This window comes from Heliconius melpomene, chromosome 12 (assembly GCF_056956725.1).
Source record: "Heliconius melpomene rosina isolate 202511_hmr_F chromosome 12, ASM5695672v1, whole genome shotgun sequence".
Classification (NCBI taxonomy): domain Eukaryota; kingdom Metazoa; phylum Arthropoda; class Insecta; order Lepidoptera; family Nymphalidae; genus Heliconius; species Heliconius melpomene.
Window position 1 is genome coordinate 1,979,574 of NC_140400.1, and position 20,652 is coordinate 2,000,225.

Here is a 20,652-nt window from a genome sequence, read left to right on the forward strand (position 1 = left end):
AGCAGTGTGTGGTCAATGGAGGTAGACATTTACAGGATATCATTTTTAAAACCAACTAAATTAAAACTGCATGTTATGTGCTTTCAAACAATAAAATAATTTTTACTGTATGTCGCTTTGTTTTTAATACACACCTTATTGAAATCGGAAAGTTCAATATGACTCACCCTGTATATGCAATGTTATCGAGCTCGAGCATCTACTTCAAACAAGTGGCTCTAGCTTTTATCATTTTTATATTAAAATGCTAAAAGCTTCAATATTTTAAAGCAACAATCTTTCTGGTTATAAATTAGGTTAGGTTAGTAATATTTAAATATTCTCTTAAAAATGCGTATTTATCTAAAATAAACAAAATTAATGGTACCAAAAGAGATATTGAAGAAAAAGGATTGTATAAGATGAAGAGATAAAGTTGGACAAATTCCATTCAATTAATTGGTTAGATGACCCTTTCAATGTTTTTTTTGAGCTTCAAGCTGTATGCTGGTATCTGAGACTTGGGAACCTGGTGTTGGAATACTTCGTACCCATTAAGAAACTTCCGTTCACCATTTTCCGCCGAATTCTGGAGGAAATGAAGAAAATGAAAATATTAAATATTTTATTTTCTCGATTGTGAAACGAACCCACAACATGAACCATGACTGGCCTCAACTCTTCGCTTTACATTTCACACTCATATTATAAATCTGTAGATATAGTTCTGCTTTTAGACCTCAGACACGTAGGAAGGAAGGGAAGGAAAGGAAGCCGCGGGTGAAAACTAGTACGAAATAATCTACAGTTTTCTATTAATTCTTTTGCACTTTTGGCACGATATCCTGAATTTGGAATAACTTTGCGCATGTCAAAGCATCAGCCAAAGCTGCAATTTATCCTTGGCTGTTGTACCATTACTTAACTAACTAGGTTACTTACTATTTTTGTGATATGAAACTAAAAACATTGAAAAAACTATTAAATTATACAAATTACGACAGTTTCTCTTGTATTCATTATTAAAAACCATGCGATTCTTACAACTCCTTTTGATATCTGTTAGTATGTATGTAATAAATATGATGAAGTAATCTGTACTAGTATTATAAACTTGGAGAGTTTGTTTGGTTGAACCAGCTAAGCCTAGGAACTATTCGTTCAAGCTACGAAATACTGGCGAAGCCGCAGATAAGAGCTAGTAAAAGAATATAACTTGATTTACCCCTGTCCATAATGAGACAGTGTGTCAAGACAAATTATAATTAACTATAATTATTGTACCAAGATATCATTAAAAACATTACAATTTCAAAAAGTGACGTAAAAAAATAAAGTTTCAACCCCCTAACAGATGGCGTTGGCAGCCGTCGCACTTTACGGTACTATTGATTTATTTTATTCAATTCGTTGGTACATTGGGCCAACGTCATGTTGTAGGGAATAATATAAGCTCACAGAAGCAAATATTTGATCCAACTTGGGTCATAGTTTAGTAGCTCTTCATTTCGTTTCGCAAACCTGTCCATCCTCCGTTCTGTCGCAGTTTATTAAGCAAATATTTATTATATGGATTATTTCTTTGGTGAAAAATGTTAATATTTACTTGAAAATTAATAATAATAATGATTGTTTACAGTGGTTTTTAGTACAGCTTGTAGTAAAAATATGGCAGTGTTAATTTTTAGAGTGTGCAGGTAGCTCAATAGGGATAATGCCCAAACGTATTCCCTTTCATGTAGTTTATGCAACAAGTAAGTAATTTTTATTAATTATTAATAATTATAACTAGGTCTAGAAAATTAAATGGTAAAAATATTAGAAAACAGATGATTTTTCTCTATTATAAAAAATATATAAATTTTACTTAATAGGTACGTAGGTATTCCTATTTATTGTATATCGAATGCGACGAAAACATTATAAGGTACTAATAGTACCTTATAATGTTTTCGTAACAATACTTAATAAGTATTGTAAAATTATTATAAATAATAAAAATAAAGCTATAAAACAACTAAGATAATACTAAGATAGTACTATTATAGGTAAGTATGTGACAAAAAAATTATAGAATATTTTTTAGGATATCTGATCACTAATTCCGATTAAGACATAATTGATTTCAAACTATAGTATTTGCATTAACATTTTATAAACTGTAAAATATTTTAAAAAAATAGGTTTCAGCCTTGTTATTAGTATAATTATTTTTATGCATTTCGAAATTTCTTTCATGTATAGAAGTGGAAAAATTTAAAAATGCCTGACACCTTTATCCATTCATATTTTTAATTATTTTAACGATGATGTTTACATTAGCGTAGTATTTATGCGTGGCATTGGAAAGTATCAAGTTCAATTCTTGCTTGTGGAGGCACAGGCATTCGTGCAAATTACACAGGTTGTGAGTTCGACTCCCACCCGAGGGTATGAAATATAATAATATGTTCAACTTCTCGCTCTGGTAATAAGGTAAAGCGTGGCGTTGGTTTTTTCCACTGAACACCCAAGGACTCTAGAATTTAGCGGAAAGTGTGGAACGGAGGAAGTGTCTTAATAGGAACTGAGTATCTTAACACTAGGTTCCCAGATAATCTCTCCCTACCATGCAATGAGCGGGCTACAGCGTGGATCTTAAAAAATAAGGACGCCGCTGTAGCGCTACGACTTCGATTGCCACTATGGGAAATTAATTATTTTCCTTATTCTGATAAGAAGAATAAGAATAATAATAAGAAGTCTTGAATACGCAATATCACTAATATCCTTATCTTGAATCTGTTTTGATCTGTCTACTCTGCTATGGAGAAAGCGAGCACTGCCGTGGCTTCGCTAGCTAACATTATCTTTTTAAAAACAATAACAATCAATACCTACAATAAAAACTAAAGGTTAAAAATAGAGCAATTCAAACGTAATATTACTTCATACTGATGTAACTTTTTATTTATGAAACGTTTTAGACACTAAATGTTAAGGGAACTTTGACAAATGGAAATAGTCAAAAACTGCATTTATTCTACGTTGACAAAAGTCCTCAATAATAGTTTTTTCTTATATATATCTTTCATATAAACAGCGATCAATTACAATTTTATTGGGTATAAATTTCTAAAAGAGCTCTTCGTCAAAGCCATATTTACAAAAGGTTAAAGGACGATGTCGATATAACTTTTAATAATTAAAAGAGAACTGATCGATACTTGTAACGATAGACATTATGAAGGGTTACATTATAAATGTAAGGTCGCCATGTCACAGCGGCATACCGGCCGACAGTTAACGCGACAATGGTATGGGTTCTATTCCCACTCGTGGGAATAAATAATTTCCTCGCTCTATTAAGAAGACAAAGTGCGGCTTTGAGTTTCGCCACTCAAAATTTACAAGTTTAATTACGAAACGAAGTGCTTTAACACTTCTGCCTATGCGGTATACAGCGTGAAGCGAAAAAACTATTATTAGTGTATATGCAGCAAAATATTTAAAGTACAGATTGAAATAGTGAAATACAGTCTAGGTTTCGAACAACGACGCTATGAAAGAGTACTGATTATTTATTCATAGCTTCGTCTCGCCATGTTTGTGCAGTGGAATACATTTACTTAAATATTTTTTTAAGCTTCTAATATCGCTCATATTACATTTTTTATGAATAGAATAAATAACAACCTTACCGTGATTTAATCTATTCTTAATTATCCGCTTTCTTATAATAATAACAATTTATAATGAGTTTATAAACTATGTTCACTTTTCGTTTAAAAGGAAAGGGGGAAAGGCAGACAAAGAGCAGCGTTGTGCTCCGTCTCTCAACAGCAGTCATGACTTATGACTACGCTGCCAATGTCTTGTCAAAAGAGTGAAACTGCAAGAACAATTCTAATTCTAGTTCTAGTTCTTTGTTCTTTTATTTTCAAGGATTACCTAGGATATTTATTATCTTCTCTAATCTTTCTAATGTCGCCAAATATGCAGAAAGAATCTATTGTTAGTACATTCAGTCCGTCAGTAATATAATTTTTTCTAGAGAAGAAAGCATGTATTTACATTTATTATATGAATATCGATTGATTGTTGCCGCATTTTTTATAATCGTCGACCTTAGCTCTACATAGTCGAGCGTATTATTAAGTTTCTATAAAAAATATATATAACAAAACACACTTTCAGGTGAAGACAGTTCCTATCCAGCATGCGAGTTGAACGCGCAAGGTCCAGAAGCCCGAGGCTGGAGGAGTTCTGGATCTCCACCCCACGAGCTCCTCCTCCGGCTCACTGCTGTCACGAATATACACAAGTTACAATTACTTGCCCATCATCAGCATATACGTAATTATGTTTTTCCCTTCGTGGGGTCCTCTTGTTTTTTACATAAGCTTCCTTTAGTATCATCAATAGTGTGTTCTCGAAAGTCAACGGAGGTCCCACGCTGGCTGGCTGGCTGGTCGAAACTACCACCAATACAGTCAAACACCGGACTATTATGCGTATAAAAAAATAAATTTAAATAAATAAATTTATTTCTATTTGTATTTGTTAGCGGAATGCGTGGAGGTGCTAGTCTCCGGCGGCCTCGTCTCCGAGGGGGCGGCCACCCCCTGCGGCGCCACGTACACGAGCGTGGGCCGCGTCGCCCTCATCAAGCCCGTCCCTCAAGCTCGTACTAGAGAACTTAGGTATATTATACATTAAATTCTTACATTTAAAAAAAAGAAATAAGTGTTTATTTGTTTTCATATATGCCAATATTTGTCCGCTTGTCCTTGTTGTTGCACCCTTAGGGGAAGAATTCTAGAAACATGTGTTCAATTAAATACTTTTAAAAATCTAAATTTTAAATTTTATAAAAATCGGTGCTGATTTCAATTTTTTTCCATACAAACTTTCGACCTATTTCACCCCTTTAGGGTTAAAATTTTTGAAAATCGCTTCTTAGTGGATGTCCAAATTTCAAGTTTCTACGCACAGCGGCTGTGCGTGCGTCTTACCTCAGTTAGTGAGGACAAGTCCTTTTATATATATAGATTTGTATATGATCTAAATTAAAATAATATAATTTTTCAGATCTGCCGCTCTCCCAGAACCAACAGTAGCTAGATTCGTGAAGCTCCGTCTGTCAGGGCCACATCCACCAGCCAGAGAGGATGAACAGGTACTATTACTTCTTTGATTTCTTACTAGCGAGCATATAATATATCATTAATTATTATTTATCTAAATAGTTTTTGGGTACCAGCATTACAAAAAAATTATCTACAGTATTGACAGCAATCAAAAGTGACTAAGAATTTTGACGAGTCTCAATAAGACTATACCTAAAGTTTAATTGTTTAGAGTGTTTGGACAAATTTCAAGAGAAAAAAAAATCAAATTCAAAATACGCGGCGTTGATTCCGCCACTCAACACGCAACCCTCCAGAATTCAGCGGAAAGTGGGGAACGGAGTGTCTTAACACTAGGTTGCCTCTGCCTACCCGGCTGTGTGGGATACAGCGTGAATCTGATTTATTCATTTATTTATTTTAAGTTCAAAATAGTGTACAGAAACCGCGATTTTTATTTTTATCAAAAAATCATAATTTTGATTGATAAGCGATGAGTTCTCAAGTTTTTTATTTAAATCCTTTCCTTGTTCTAATAAGACCAAATATCCAAGGTGTGCCATATAATATTTTAGTTATATTTTAGTTAAAAATGGAAAGCTGTCAGCTATCATTAGCTTACAGCTAAATAAATATTAATTCATTTTGTATTTTAGGTAGCTCTAATGGCAGTGAACGTCCTCGGCGATGAAATAGAAGATGTGAATAAGGCTACGAATACCAAGAAGGCTGAGATACGATTTTCTCCATACGACGATCTTGCTTTTGTTATGTACGTTGATAACGAGATCGCTGATCTAGTACGCACTTTGGATCAGAAGAAGAAAGCTGCAGTTGCTGGTATGATTTTTAAAATATTTATTTTATTTTGGATATTTAGTAATTAGATGTTGAACTTTTACAAAACAAAAGGAAATTTATTTTTATTATTAAGTTTTTTTTTCTTACCTGAAGACCTTTTGCAATGTTTTAAAATTGCTTATTTCTTCCATGCACATAATATGTAAATACTGTATGAAAAACCAATTTTAGGAAAATATAATAAAAAATTACAGATGAACGTTTCGAATACGCCCGGAGATTAAAGTCCGCGGGATCAGCTTTAGCGTCCGCCGGTATTCGCATAGGAAGATGGAGACTGAGGAAACGACAGGCAGCGGCCAGAGACGACTTCGAGTTAGCCAGGCGAATGAGGGACAGGATCACTGATGCCATCATCGGGGTAAAAGAGGACCCCGAACTTATAAGACTGTTTGAAGGTGATGGGGTAAGGGGATTTTGCATTTATGTCAGTTAAATATATCAGAAAATAGATATTCTACGGTTCAAGAAATTTTGTGAAATTAAACATTGTGGAAATTTAATAAATTTGGCTCAATAAATAAAACAATCTCAATATGACGCTTACATTCAGAGCGTAATTATCTTATTTTATTTGTCAAAAAATAAAATTACCCATACGAGGATTGAATCGCTCATTTGGTGCAGCAATGAAATTAAAAAAAAAACGAATATTTGAACATTAAAAATATATTATATTTTAATCATTTTTCAATATATTAATAAAATTCTACTTGTTACAGCCGGATCGTCGCAACGACTCATCAATGCCACAAGCCTACGACTTCTCTCACCACCTCTCCCCATCAGTAACTGCTGGCTGCCACACCCACAGCATGGACACGTCGTCTCCCGTACCTCCGGCCGCGCTTACTGACATACGTGGGATTGAAGACTTCAGTCTTGATTATATTGATCATATTACTAGTGTAAGTTTTGTAAATAAAAATATAGAAAAATTATATATGAAACCTAGTTCGTGGTGCAGTGGGACGACATACATTGACTACGAATGGTTGTGGGTTTGATCCTACTTGAATTTAGATTATATTTAAATTATTCTAATTTCACAGCCCTGGTAGACAATTTGCGGCATTGAGTTACGCAATGTCTCGGAAATTAGATAGAAAGTGGTGAACGAAGAGTCATTAAATTCCCTCTACTTAAACCGCTAGTTTTAATAAAATAAAAAAAAAATAATGGTTGTATGCTTAAATTGATTTTCTTTATCTTGTTGAACGTAGTGGACATTTCTTATAAAATGTATTTTTTTTTCTACTCAAAAAGAAGATAAAAAAGTGTTTTTTTATTACCTTATTTTTTGTAGCAGTACCTACGTGATATTATTGTGATAAGGTCAAATACTTTTTTCGACGAAATTAAGTCAATAAAAGTCAAAGAAAAAGTTGATATATTTAAGAGATATAATTATAAATAAAAAGAAGTAATCTTTTTTGTATATACAAAAAAAATGTCTGTATAGATAATTAAAAGGTCACACATTAAAAGGTTCAAAACTACTGAAGTGCTATTTAATTTACCAGTCACCCGTCCAAGCTTTTGAAGATGATACAGAAGTACAACCAGAACCCGCCCAACCGACCGAACCCATCCAAGAAGATAAGCCAGAAGCACCAAAAAAGGAAGAAGAAGAACTGAAAAGAGAAACAGACAGTCCTCGAAGAAGCATTACGCCCACAGCTGCCAATGGTCTACATAATGGTGACAAAAAATATATCTATTTCACATCAAATTTAGGATAAAAGATCTATAAAAATCCAATATACCTGCAACGAACGATGCAAACTCTTGAAAATAAATAAATAAATAATCTTTGCTTCCTAACTTTATACGTATTTGTATATTTTTTATTTTGCATAATTATTACTCAAAATTTAAAATTCCATCCGTTGTTAAAAGGATAGACAGACACCTAGAATAAATACCCCTAGAGCCTACTCTGTTATTTATAAGTAAAAAGTAATTAGTTAAATAATATTTCAAATATAAGATAAATTTACTATCCATATATTTTTTTTCAAAGTTGGGCATCCATTCCATATTTACACTACTACAATTAAAACTACGTTTTACGTTTCAGGTAGTTTAATAAGACGTAGAAATAAAAGCGCAGGACCAAGATCTACATTCGAAGCTTATGAAGAAAGACTGCTGCCAGCTCTAAGACAGTATGTTCTTAAATAAACCATCCAAAGTTATACCTCCATGGTCAAAAAGTTCTTAAGCGTTGTGTGTGACACATAATATATTTTGTTGTCGCTCTGATTAAAGTTGTATAGCTTAAAGCCATCATGGATAATTAAAATATATATATTTTTTCTTTTTGAACCAGTACTTTTTAACAAACGTCTCGAAAATTGAGTAGATAGTGGGGAACAGAGCATCTTACCTCTAGGTTCTCTTTACCTATCTTGTTACCTATCTTTTGAAAAGAAGTTAAGCTGCAAGAAAAGGGAGACAAATACATTCAATTTTCTATCCATTGCAGTTCACACACGAACGAGTACTTGCGAGAGGCACGTGAGGAGGAGGGCAGTGCGGGAAGTGCGACGCACATCCGCCCTCACAAGCTGAATGAACGCGAGAGGAAACAGGCCGCACTGCCTATATTGATATTTGGGTATCCCCTAGTAAGTATAAATAATAACGGAATTGTGTTAGGAAGTGAATAGCAACAGCTTGCCATAGCTTCTTGGGTTATTTTATTAGATAAATAAAATATATAAATAATAATGTATAAAGATTCAATTTTATATCTATTTCAGGTTGAAAAATTCTTCTCCAAAAATTATTTAGACAAGGAAGAAGGTCTAGCCCGACTTCGCGCTGAACTAACTTCTCCATCCAACGGCAGTACTAAGACTTCTCCAAACAAAACAGCGAGAGCGGCCGCCACTTTGCTACAAAGGGCTCTAAGAGACAAGGTGTTTTCCGTGTATAGTCAAGCCAATGAAGTTGTGAGGGTCCTATTTAAGGAGTTTGTTCCAGACCGGTGAGTGTATTTAAAATCAGTATATTTTAAGGCCAAAAAGGTAGGTCTAGAGTTAATTTGTAAGCGGCATAATCAGAAACGAGAAATGTAACGGCAAATATTCTTTATAACACCTTTAGAGACTTTAGAATTATCGTTTCATTTATATTGTTAATCATTATTTTATTTCTAAAATTTATGTACATACAATATCGAAAACGACATTGGCTTTAGGGTCGATGGTGAGTGAGGTGAGTGTCAAATAACTTAAGTATACCCTTTATGTGTTTATATCTTTATTTGACTATTGTGTATTAATATTAATTAATCATTTCAGGGTATGTGCAGCGGAGGTAGGTCGATGCTTAGAAAAGCTTCTTCCAGAACTGCTTCGAGCGTGTGGCGACCCCGCCCCGCGAGTGCACTCGACAGCGCAACACACTGTTCTCACTGTGGCTGATTGTCCTTTAGTTAGGTAAGTTGTCAGTTCTGCGTATACCGTTGGAGATTACTAAATTTCAGTTTCTTTATGTGTTTTTTTGTTTTCTATAGTAGGGCATCTTGAGTCCGTGTGTTAAGTGGCGAAGGTCAACGCCGCGTTTTGCCTTGCCAAAACGAAGATTTTTTTTAATTCCCCCGAGTACCAATTATTTTTATATCCTTGGGCTGGTAAGACAAAATTCAGCGTTGAGTTCCCTCCTGGACGTCTTAATACTATTTAGTTACCTATCCTGCTATCTGGAAAAACGGGCAGCTATAAATATTTTTTATCAAACCTCAATTACATTTTTTCCTTCAGATCGCTCCACATGATCCCACAGCAGTTGGTCCGCCCGGTAGCCGCGTCCATGCACCCTCGGCTCGCGCTTTCACGCCTGCAGATGCTGGAACAGCTTATATTGAGTCACGGCATATCTACTGATAAAAACAGGTAAAACATACAAAATTGGAGTCGTAGCGCAGTGGCGCTGTTGTCGGTTTGATACCCACTTGAGAAAATTAATTATTTAATATTTTCATTGCAGGCAATGAAATACAGGCCAAAATGTATATAATGATTAAGAAATATTTAAATTTCCGCCTTTGTGTTACATTAAATAAAGAACGGCTTTAGATACGAACGCATAAAATATGCCTGCCTGCCCCGTTTGATATGAGAAATGTTTAAAAATCAAAGATAAAACTATTCAACAGTAAATAAAAGTTGTAATTTTATAAAGGTGAAATGGGCTTTGGAAGTTTTTTTTATGTAAATTTTATAAGTTCAGATCTTTATCATTTAAAAAAACAATAAGCTTTACAAAACAAAATTAAAATAACAGTCGCTTTTGATGTCTAGGGGACACCCGGATTTGAACCGGGGGCCTATCGATCTGCAGTCGATTGCTCTGCCACTGAGCTATATCCCCTATAAACGAAGTGATGAAAATAAAGATTAATTCTAGCTTACCAAGTTTAATACATTCATTAGTTTATGGATTTATCAGACTTTGAAAAATATAATACCTATATATCTATTAAAAGCTTTACGCCGAACTTTTGAGACTTTGAGAGAGAGAAAAAATCATTCCCCGAGTGGGAATCAAACCCACAACTATAGCGTCACAGTCGCACACTGTGCCGCGATGGCCTCGATAAGTATTTAGTTGTTATAGTTTATTAAATCACTTATTCAATATTGTCACCGGCTTATCATACCTTAGGCTATCAACTAAAATATTTGTTGTTTTACATATATGATTAGATTTGGAATTCCGTTTTTTATTATTAATACATACATAACTTTGTATTGACATAAAAAAATATTTTTAGCTTCACTCAATTAATGGTACGCTTGCCAAAAAAATTTAAGACATTCTGTTCTTCACTTTGCGCCCATTGTTTTTAAGATATAGCTCATTGAGTATTAAAAAAAATATGTTTTGCTTCACACTGTATCCTCTCTAAAGTAGAGTAGGCAGAAGAAACGTAGTGTTAAGATACTTCATTCTCCACTCGGAAGTGAACGCCGGGTATTTTCTAACTAAACGATAAAAAATATATAATTAAATTGATTATTTCCTTCAACAGCGGTCTTACAGTCCGTCGGTTAGCCGAATGCGGAGCCGCGGGCGCGCAACACGCCGCGGGCTCAGTACGCGCGGCCGCTGAAAGAATATTACTTGCAGCTTACGCGAGATCTCCCAGAGTGGTCAGAGCTCAGCTACCACCAGACGACGCTGTCACACGGAGGAATTTGATATATCGACATCTGTTCCAGCAGTTTGATAGGATTGATATGCAGGTTTGTATTTTTTTTGAAAGGAGAATAAAAAAACAATAAAAGTGTTTTAGATTTTTTTTTAATTTGTCTTTCAATCACAAGTCTCGATAATAACCAAATCCCTATAATTGCGGGGGTACATATAATCGAACCTTCATTCTATACAAGAGAAAAAAAGAAATGGGGAAAGAAGTGACGTGTACAAGATTATTTTGCAAATTTTGTAAATAACCTTGTAAGTGTTACAAGGTTATTACAATTCTATCCTAAATAAATGTAAAATCAAGTGTTAAGGAAGATGCATATATATCTTCCTTATATCTATCCTGCAAGCTAAAGTAGTTTTATTTGGAGATTAATTATTTCTGAGATTAATGAGAACCAGGTGAAATATATTCCAATTTTGTAAGTATACCCACATTCAGGTTTTGAAATAGCATAATACACCGTAATTATTAATTTAATCATGTATTCACCAACAGAAAATGTTAAATCAAGCACCAACAGAAGAACAAATTCTGAACGGAGATCAATCGACTGATACTCTTGAAGCAAGCACCACCCAGTCGACTCGCAGCGGTACCACTGTGAGTGGTATCACCACATCTTTTGGCATGACATCATCATTAGACGCTACTTCATCATATAGCCTTAAGTCAAGTGCAAGTGGAGCAACCCTAGCACCATCAAGTTTGAGTGGCAGTTTTACAACTTCTAGAACTAAGAGTAGCTTGAAAAAATCTCCCACGAAGAAATATACTCCTAGTGTCAAAGGAAAAGATACAAATACCTACCTAGGATATAACAAGCTGAGGTTAGACAGCGCAATTAGCCCGAAGCACTCGCCCAGAGCGTCTGTTTCTGGAAACGAAAAGGTAATAGGTATATCATAACAAGACTATAAAATATAATTGCTTATTAGGTAATTCTGGTTATATTTACATACTGGTAAAAAAAATTCAACAGGTCTAATCTTTAAATACAATTGGACTTATATGTAACCGAATATTATTTGTATAACTATATATTATATAATATTTTTCAGGTACACTTCCAAGAAAACCAAACAAAAGAAGAAGAAATCGTTTATAGAAGAACAAGTCGAAATACAGAGAACCGGCACTCCATGATCCACTACGACCACGATGCAAACAAACCCCTACTAAAAGAACGTCCTGCTACAGTCTACGAGCCTTTACATTTAGAGTATAGAGACTCACCTACAATCGGGTCTCCAAAAACATCCAAGAACGATATGAGGAGCATTGATTCATTACCGATGGATTCACCGCTTATGTCTAGGAACGACTTGAGATGTGATTCGGACAGTCGAAGTCTTGATTCACCAAAATTAAAGGCTGATTATTTTAGGGATGTTGGGTTAGAGTCACCAAAATTAGTAGCTGGAGTAAGGAATTTGCATTTGGATGAGAGCAGCCAGATGGATGAAAGCGGTTACTACAGTCCAGGTACTTTGTTTATTAATAATTGAAAAATATAGAAAACATAAGAATTATAATAGATTAAATTGAGTAGCTTAGTATTAAATTTTTATTGACAGATTATAAAATAAAATATGTTGCAGAATTTTTAAGCTACATATATATTTTTAGTTTTGTATTTTTAGCTTTTAATTACTATCGTTATTATCATGAATACTTCAATCAAATATATTTTTTTCGCTCTAGGAAGAAGACAACAACTTTCCAATAACGAGCACAATTTCGATGGTTATGAAGCAGTCGGCGCCGACGCCAGCAGCGAAACCACGCCCGAGCCAGTGTGCAAGTAAGATATTACATTTAGTTCATTATGTTAAGTCACAATTATAATGTTTCAAATTGTTATGAACATTGCGTGTTAGTTGGCGAAACTCAACGCCGTTTTATCAGGCCTAGAAAATTAAAATAAAATAAATATAAACATTCACGAGGTTTGAACACACAACCGTCACATGTGTCGACGTCACATTGTAGTGACACTACAAAAGCAGTTCTTTGGGTAAAGCAGGCAGGCCAAGAGAACTATATACAGAACTATATAAGAGAACACTAAGCTTTGTCTCGCAGTAAGGTCGACGAGTCGTGGCCTCTGAAGCTTTCTATAGATGGCTGCGTAGATTTGATCTTAGGATTGTTGCTTATTTTTTATCGTTTTTTTCCAGAGTTAACTTTGGAGCGACCATGTCTTGTCGACAGTGCTATACTTACCCTATACTAGACCAACAATAGCTAGCACAATGCTTACTAGGTATATACTATACTTTCCAGCACATCCTGTACGTGGTGTGGGAGGCGGGTGCGCACAGCGGCTCTGGAGGCGCACTACTGGCGGCGCTGCGTGCTGCTCGCGCGGTGCCCGCACTGCCATCTCGCGCTGGAGGCGCGCGCGCTTCATGCTCACCTACTTGGTAACTTATTGTAAATATTGGGAAAACCTAGTGTTAAGACACTCTGTTCCCACGTAGCCACCAATTTGAACATGTTGCGTGTTGAGGTGAACGCCGCGCTGTGTTTTGTTACCAAAGCAAGGATATAGAAGAAATTCATTCCACCGAGTGATCGAGTCCACAACAGTTTCGTCGCTTTAATAAGTATAAAATTATACTTTCAATTCCACCTTATATAATGTCATAATAAAACAATTTCTTTTTTTAGCTTCAAGCTATATCCCGCACATGGCAGGGCAGGTAGAATAATTAAGTAAAAAGATAATATCAACAAATATCAAAAAATATTTTTAGTTAAGTAATCTAAAAATGGTTATGGTTATAGATTTATAATACTAATAATTAATTTCAGAGGAGTGTTCTCTCAGCGAAGGTTTATGGAAGGCATGTCAAAAATGTGGCGCTGCTCTGCGCTCTGATGAATGCGAGTACCACGTCAATTGTATACGTATGTATTTTTTTAGCTTCTCGCTGTACCTTGCACACAGCTAGGAAACCTAGTGTTAAGACTCTCTCTTCTCCATTTTCCGCTGAAATGTGGAGGCACTGCGTGTTAAGTGGCGGACCTCAACGCCGCGCTTTACCTCGACACCGGAACGAAGAAATGAAAATAATAAATTATCCATTTCCTCGAGTGGAAATCAAACCCACAACCTAACGTCACATGCTCGTGCCCTGACGTATATGACTTTTTTACATAGTTGATTTTACAGAGTTAGTTTAAAAAACATTGGACGCAAGACAAGGATAAATTGCACAGTATTTAAGAGCTTTGTATCTTTTGTGTTAAAGGATTTCTAATTAAGGATTTTCTTTCTCTTTTTCCTTTTAATTTTTTAATTGTAAAGATGCGTAGATATCAAGAAAGAACACATTAATTTGTTTCTTTTTTGTCAAATATCAAAAAATATTCTTTATTTTTTTCAAATCTAGAGCTTTTTTAGTACCTATCGTAATTTTCTCACTATCAAAACATATTTTTTAATTCCTATTTATTTATACTATTTCAGCTTTAAGTTTTGATGAGTGGAAATGCCCGTACTGCCTAACCAACGTGCTGGCCAGAGACCTTCCTTGGCAGAGGCATCTGATGCAGTGTCCACGGAATCCGAGGCTCAGGCAACAAAATTAATTACTTTTTAAGGTTCCAATTTAAATGGCTAAAATTGAAAAATTCCTTTAAAATTATTGTTGTATAAATTGCTTTACCTTTCTGCTAAAGTGCATTTAGAATTTTGATATAATTTTCGTTTTATGATCAAAATTTAAAAATTTTATGTATTTTATTAATTTACGAGTTAATGAAATCGAAACAAAATTATTTCTTCAATTATTTAGTTTAAAATAACATAACAAAGTATTACAGCTTCAGCTGTATTTAAAAATTATTTCATAATATCATAATGTTTAAAAAATATTTCATATCAGCTTTCAATTTTTCTGTCCTTTAAAATAACGTCCAATTTTATGCTAATGCCTATTGTCTACTTAATATTATGTTATTTTCTTAAATAAATAAAAAAATATATAATACTCTTTAAGTTCGCCAAAATGCGACAATATTTTAATATAATTCTTAAAAATTAAGTAAACACATTAATAAATACATCAAGATGACTTAAACTAAAAACATGCTGGTACAGCGTACAGATAGCATGACAGAACGAACTGTATGTCCAATAAGTTAAATTATTTATATATAATTTTTTTTTACTTTAAATAATTAAAAAAAATATCTTGTTAAAATACAGTTTGCTAATTAAATATATGATCTTTTGTTATACTAACATTTGTGTTGGTTTAGTCGAATTATTGTTGACAGTTCAAGTAACAACGCATCTTTCTGTACTTTAACGTAGAAATAAAATAATATTCATCATAAAATTGAATATCTACCAACAATTATCGGCGATCTGAATGTTAAGTCTGAATATGCATTTATTTTAAAAATAGAATAGACTCTGTAATCACTATTTAATATCTATTATAAAGTAGCAAAAACGTTGATTCTTTGTAATAGACCTTACTTAATTAATACGAAACGAAAACCCCGGTTGTTGTTTGAATTACCATGAGAAGGACTAAATTATTGTCATTTCTCCGCTCCAATATTATTAGGTTAAGTTTCGCCACTTCATACTCAATGTTTACAGTCAGGGCGGGACGTGGAGATCGGAGAATCTTGCCATTAGGATCTCTCTGCCTACCCTGATGCGGGAAAAGGGGTGAAACTGATTTTTTTTCTTAGTTATTCAAAAACACTAATTACTTAATATATTATGTTTTCTAAGTGTTTAATGTTGAATACAAATTCCTTGTCCATTGTTGACCGTCCGTTGTGTGGATTCCGTCTTAGATTGCTCACTTTGTTTTGTTTGTAATTGAAATGCCTGTTTCTTTTTTTAAATATTTTTACACTAAAAATGTTTCAATGTTTGTTAAGGTTAAGTTGTGCACAATTACTTAAAAATTGGTTGTATGAAATAAGATTTTTTTGTTGACTGTACTATTAATGTAATATTTAGCCCAACGTTCTTTATAGCATCTATTTTGTTTATATTGTTTTTGAGTACAAGTATAGTAAGTACAGATACATTTTTTGTTAATATAACTAACTACCTTTACAATTACCGTTCTTAAAAGCCATGCTAGTCACTAAAGTAAGTTATATAAAGTTCAGCAAAATTTCAGTAGATTCATAATATTTAACCAATATTGTTATATTAGTATTTGTAGATTTTGCTTACCGGTTTTAGTAGTTGAAGTAAATACAACATTGTTTATAATGTAGGTATTGTAGTACAAAAAAAATATTTTTTTTGTCAAATGGATTTATAAAGCACACTGCATTTACAAAATGAAAGTGACCTAACTAATTTTTTTCACAATTTGTGGGTAACACCATAGAATTCTAGAAAGGACCTAGTAATTTGAAATCTAATGTTATAACTTTTGATTTGACAATTTTTAGCTAGACCTGACAAATATTTTTGAAAATTAAAAATTTATGTCTATTATAGTTGTAGTAATTATAAAAATATTTAGTAAATAGAATGTAGACTGCATATAATATATTAACCATCGTCTCTTATGCTTATCTTACATTATGAACATAAATAATAAAACATCTAAAAAAGTTCAATTAAAATTGATCGATTAAGATTTACTTTTCAAGTCTTTAAAGCCATAGTGTTTTTGTTTCGTTTGTATCTCATCTGGATGTTATGTTCATGATTTAAGCACTAATTCAGCCAGCGTCTCATTAAGAATTATTTCTTCAAGAAACTCTTCGTCTTTACAACATAATACCCTAATAATATAGATAACTTAATAATTAAAATAAAATATTTAGATTAGTTCGGTCACCGAAACCACATCACCCACTGTGATATTGGGTCGCGGTTTTAAATGAAACAGGTTATTGAGAATGGATCTTCAGATGATGGTATACCTAGATTTAAGGTAGTTTAAAGCTTTTAGAAGTAGATGACTTTGGATATATGAATTCTTTTTCTTTGTTTTGAGTATATGGCTAGATTTCAATATTATTATTTACAGTATTTTTGATAAATTTTTTAAACAGCCAACTTACCAAGATTAAGCGAGCGATTAAAGCGTTAAAATACTCATTAGACATAGTTATTTTTTTCTTTTTTAATCTTATTTGAGTCTGATGTTTACATTACCAGTACCATCTAGGTACATTTCGTACGTACTTATTATATATGTATATCAAATTTATATTTTTTATATGCTTAGGAATGATAGAATTAAAATAATTATTAAGGCCATTTAGTTCGTTCTTGATAGAGTCTCAGGGGTACCTAAATTAGCATAAGTGAATTGGTGCGAAAGCCCAAAATCTTTAAGTTATTGATGAGATTAGCATATAGGTAGTTATAAAATAATCATAAGTATATTTTTTATTAAAATAGCGTTATAAAAGTAGGCTTTCTTCAAATATAAAACAGTTACTAAATTATTAGCCGATTTTGATAAAATTTACTATAATTGGAAAAGTGTAGATTGACCACAGGTTATTTTACTTTGACAATTTTCAAATTATAAATGATTATTGATAATAATTACATTTATTTAATTCAGACTGACCTTTTATATTTTAAACTCTACTCAGCAGAACTGCCTTCCGAACCAATAGTAGCTTTAATTTTATTATTCAAAGTGTCTACAAAAACATTTTAGATTAACGAACATTTTGATTTTCAATTTAAATATTAGATACTTCTTTTTGTAAAGCTTTCGAAGGCCCGTGTATATAAATCGTATTTTGTATGAATGACAACGGCTTCACAAGATTGATCTCAAAGTATAGAGCGGCTTATAAATAGTTTATTAAAAATTTAACCAAAGTAGCCCACAAATATTTTGAATTGAAACAGGATTAATTAGATGTATGACATTTGCCAGATTGCATTTAATGCGTAGTTGTAAATATTATAATTCGATACACAATATTCGTAAGCATTTATTAAATAATTTCTAAAGCATGATAAACATGAAATTCAATAAAACTTTTGCTCTAGGTACCTAAGTGTAGATGCATTATATTTATTATGCAGCCTTTATGTTCTGAATAAATAAAACCTTTATTATTCAAGATGGTTCTTGTAATGTTTAATAAATGATTATGAACAAATTTAAAAGTAACTTCTATTAGGTATCAGTGTATATATTTTTGTAAATATACTATAATAAGTCTTATGTATAATATCTATATCTATTTACCGGTTTTATAAATCCATTTGATAGAACAAATAACTGAAATAGCAATAGCTTTTTCATTTAGAAACAGTATAAATTAAAAAAAAAATGTTTTTGTATAAATTTATGAGCTAGATGTTAAAAAAACTTTCGTTTCATAAATCCTCAGTAGAATCCAAATTAAATTAAATTGAATATTTTTTTAAGAAATAAACTTTTCGTCAATATTTCAATCACCAAGCTGAGTCCAATAGGCAAGCAAAACTGGATATTATCCTATAATAAGGTACCTACTATAAACAATGTTATATTTTCCATAATGTATTTTAATATACTGACTATCATAAATAATAAAGAGAATAATAAAACAATATAGATATCTCAATCTCAAATGACAGTAGACGAGATTAACGAGAAAATATTTCTCAACATTTAGTTTTATTTCCTAAGTAGGTATGTTTAATTACAAATTTAAATCAGTTATACACTACTAGTAATCATTTTTGAAACCGATTCCTGTTAATAGTTTTAATATGCCCAAAACTTTGTGTTATATTTAGAGGTAAATCAGTTAGTTTATTTCACAGAAACAAATTAAGTTTATTGAGGTTGCCGTGGCGCAGAGGCACAAAAATGTGACTGTAACGCGACGATTTTGGGTTCGATCCCGCTCGAGGGAATGAATTAGTATTTATTAATATTTTTATTTCATCGCTCTGGCACCAAGGCAATTGCACAGCCTTGAGGTCCAATACTCAACATGAAATACCTCAAAAAATTCGGGGGAAAGTGGGGAACGAAGTATCTTAACCCTATGTTCTCTCTGCCTATCTTGCTGTATGCGGGATGCTGATTTCTATTTAATAGACTGACTGAACGTTACGTAACTTTTTGCAAATAATACGTTTCGTAACTAATTGCGAAAATTTATTTACTCTATAAATACATGTAATGTATTATTATGTTTCTAATCTACGTATGAATAGGAATAAGTATGTGTAACAACGCCGTCACATTGCATTTATTAAAAGTAAAATTCACTATAAATTGTGTAAATATATTTTTTGTGTACATGTTTTACTAAAAAATATATGAATATAAAATTTATTATCTTTGCTCAAATAAATAAAATCCAATCTGTCAAATTCTGTCAAAATTAATAAAACAAAATACATAGAAAGAATTGCATTATATTAAAAACTAGCGGCCCGCCTGCGGCTTCGCCCGCGTGAACTACGTTATTATTAATTTCTGTCTCCCTGAGTACCTACGTCCTATAAATGACGTTCATGCAAAATTTGAGACTCCTAGCATTTAGTAACGAATGACAAAGACAAATGTCATTAGTAACGAAGTTTCATACAAACTTTCAACCCCAAAAACAACCCCTTAGAAGTCGAATATTGCAAATTCCCGTCTTAGCGAGCCCCTACGTCCTATAAGTAACTCCTATGCAAAATTTGAGATTCCTAGCACTTGTAATTTCTGAGATTTCGTGATGAGTGAGTGACCTTTCGATTTTATATATATAGATTAAGAAAAACATTAAAAAAGTATGAAAACGTCACACAATGAGTCATACCAATACATTTAAATTTTACTATAACGGTTACTACATTCAATGCGCGTGCAAGTAGTGTTTGTTTCATCAAAATCGGGTCAGGATTTCCAAAATTACAACGTTGTAAAGTTCGCTTTGTCGCTGCGCCTACTGGCAAGACTTTTGCAGCTGAGGCCGTAATTTAATGTTTAATATCTCAATCATTTTTGAATAGGAATAGGAAAAAAATAACAACAGATTCTTTTTCTCGAGTCACCTTATAAATGCTGGTAATAAAAAACGTTGGTGTGACTCACTGAAAAAAAAAACTCGTTATTTCTAAATAATAAGTCTAATGAGCTTCATAATGAATTATTGATATTGGAAAATAAATAATAAATGAAAAAGAATTAACATAAGTAAGGCGATTACTACAATTAAAATTAAATATGCTTTTGGCGCGAAGCTTATGTACTCTAAAAACAGAATATATGTAATTAAATATGGGATGAAGTACGAAAAGAAAAGTCAATAAAAATTTTATAATAAAGAAAATAATAATTATTAACTCGGTACTGTCAATTTTGTTATTATATACGTAAATGACTATAGTGTCGAACTTTGCAATAACTATTTTACCTGTAATGTATTATATGTATTTAAAAATAGCATTTTTTTTGTAATAAAAGCATTATTTGTTAGTAAATTGTATTTTTTGTTTAATACATTGTATATTCTGGTGTATTAATGTTTTAAGTG

The 20,652-nt window shown here is 32.7% G+C and overlaps 1 protein-coding gene and 1 non-coding gene across 2 annotated transcripts; one reads left to right on the plus strand and one right to left on the minus strand.

Moving 5' to 3' along the window:
• Positions 1-1,392: 1,392 nt before the first annotated feature.
• On the plus strand, positions 1,393-18,788 carry LOC146533376 (centrosomal protein of 104 kDa). The gene is made up of 20 exons (XM_085193990.1): positions 1,393-1,733; positions 4,156-4,314; positions 4,526-4,661; positions 5,050-5,137; positions 5,744-5,927; positions 6,143-6,354; positions 6,671-6,856; positions 7,472-7,649; positions 8,029-8,116; positions 8,437-8,578; positions 8,714-8,940; positions 9,257-9,394; positions 9,719-9,850; positions 10,990-11,203; positions 11,665-12,057; positions 12,228-12,651; positions 12,871-12,970; positions 13,453-13,592; positions 13,984-14,079; positions 14,642-18,788. Exons 1-20 carry the CDS (start codon positions 1,694-1,696, stop codon positions 14,761-14,763), a joined length of 3,399 nt encoding a protein of 1,132 aa, XP_085050116.1. The 5' UTR covers positions 1,393-1,693; the 3' UTR covers positions 14,764-18,788.
• On the minus strand, positions 10,257-10,328 carry TRNAC-GCA (transfer RNA cysteine (anticodon GCA)). The gene has a single exon. It is a non-coding gene; the product is annotated as a tRNA-Cys (tRNA).
• Positions 18,789-20,652: the final 1,864 nt, after the last annotated feature.

Coding starts and splice junctions, on each gene's coding strand:
- LOC146533376 (XM_085193990.1), top strand. CDS start 1,694: ATGCCCAAACGTATTCCCTTTCATGTAGTTTATGCAACAA. Junction 8,941..9,256: donor AAGGAGTTTGTTCCAGACCG/GTGAGTGTATTT, acceptor TAATCATTTCAG/GGTATGTGCAGCGGAGGTAG. Junction 9,395..9,718: donor GCTGATTGTCCTTTAGTTAG/GTAAGTTGTCAG, acceptor TTTTTCCTTCAG/ATCGCTCCACATGATCCCAC.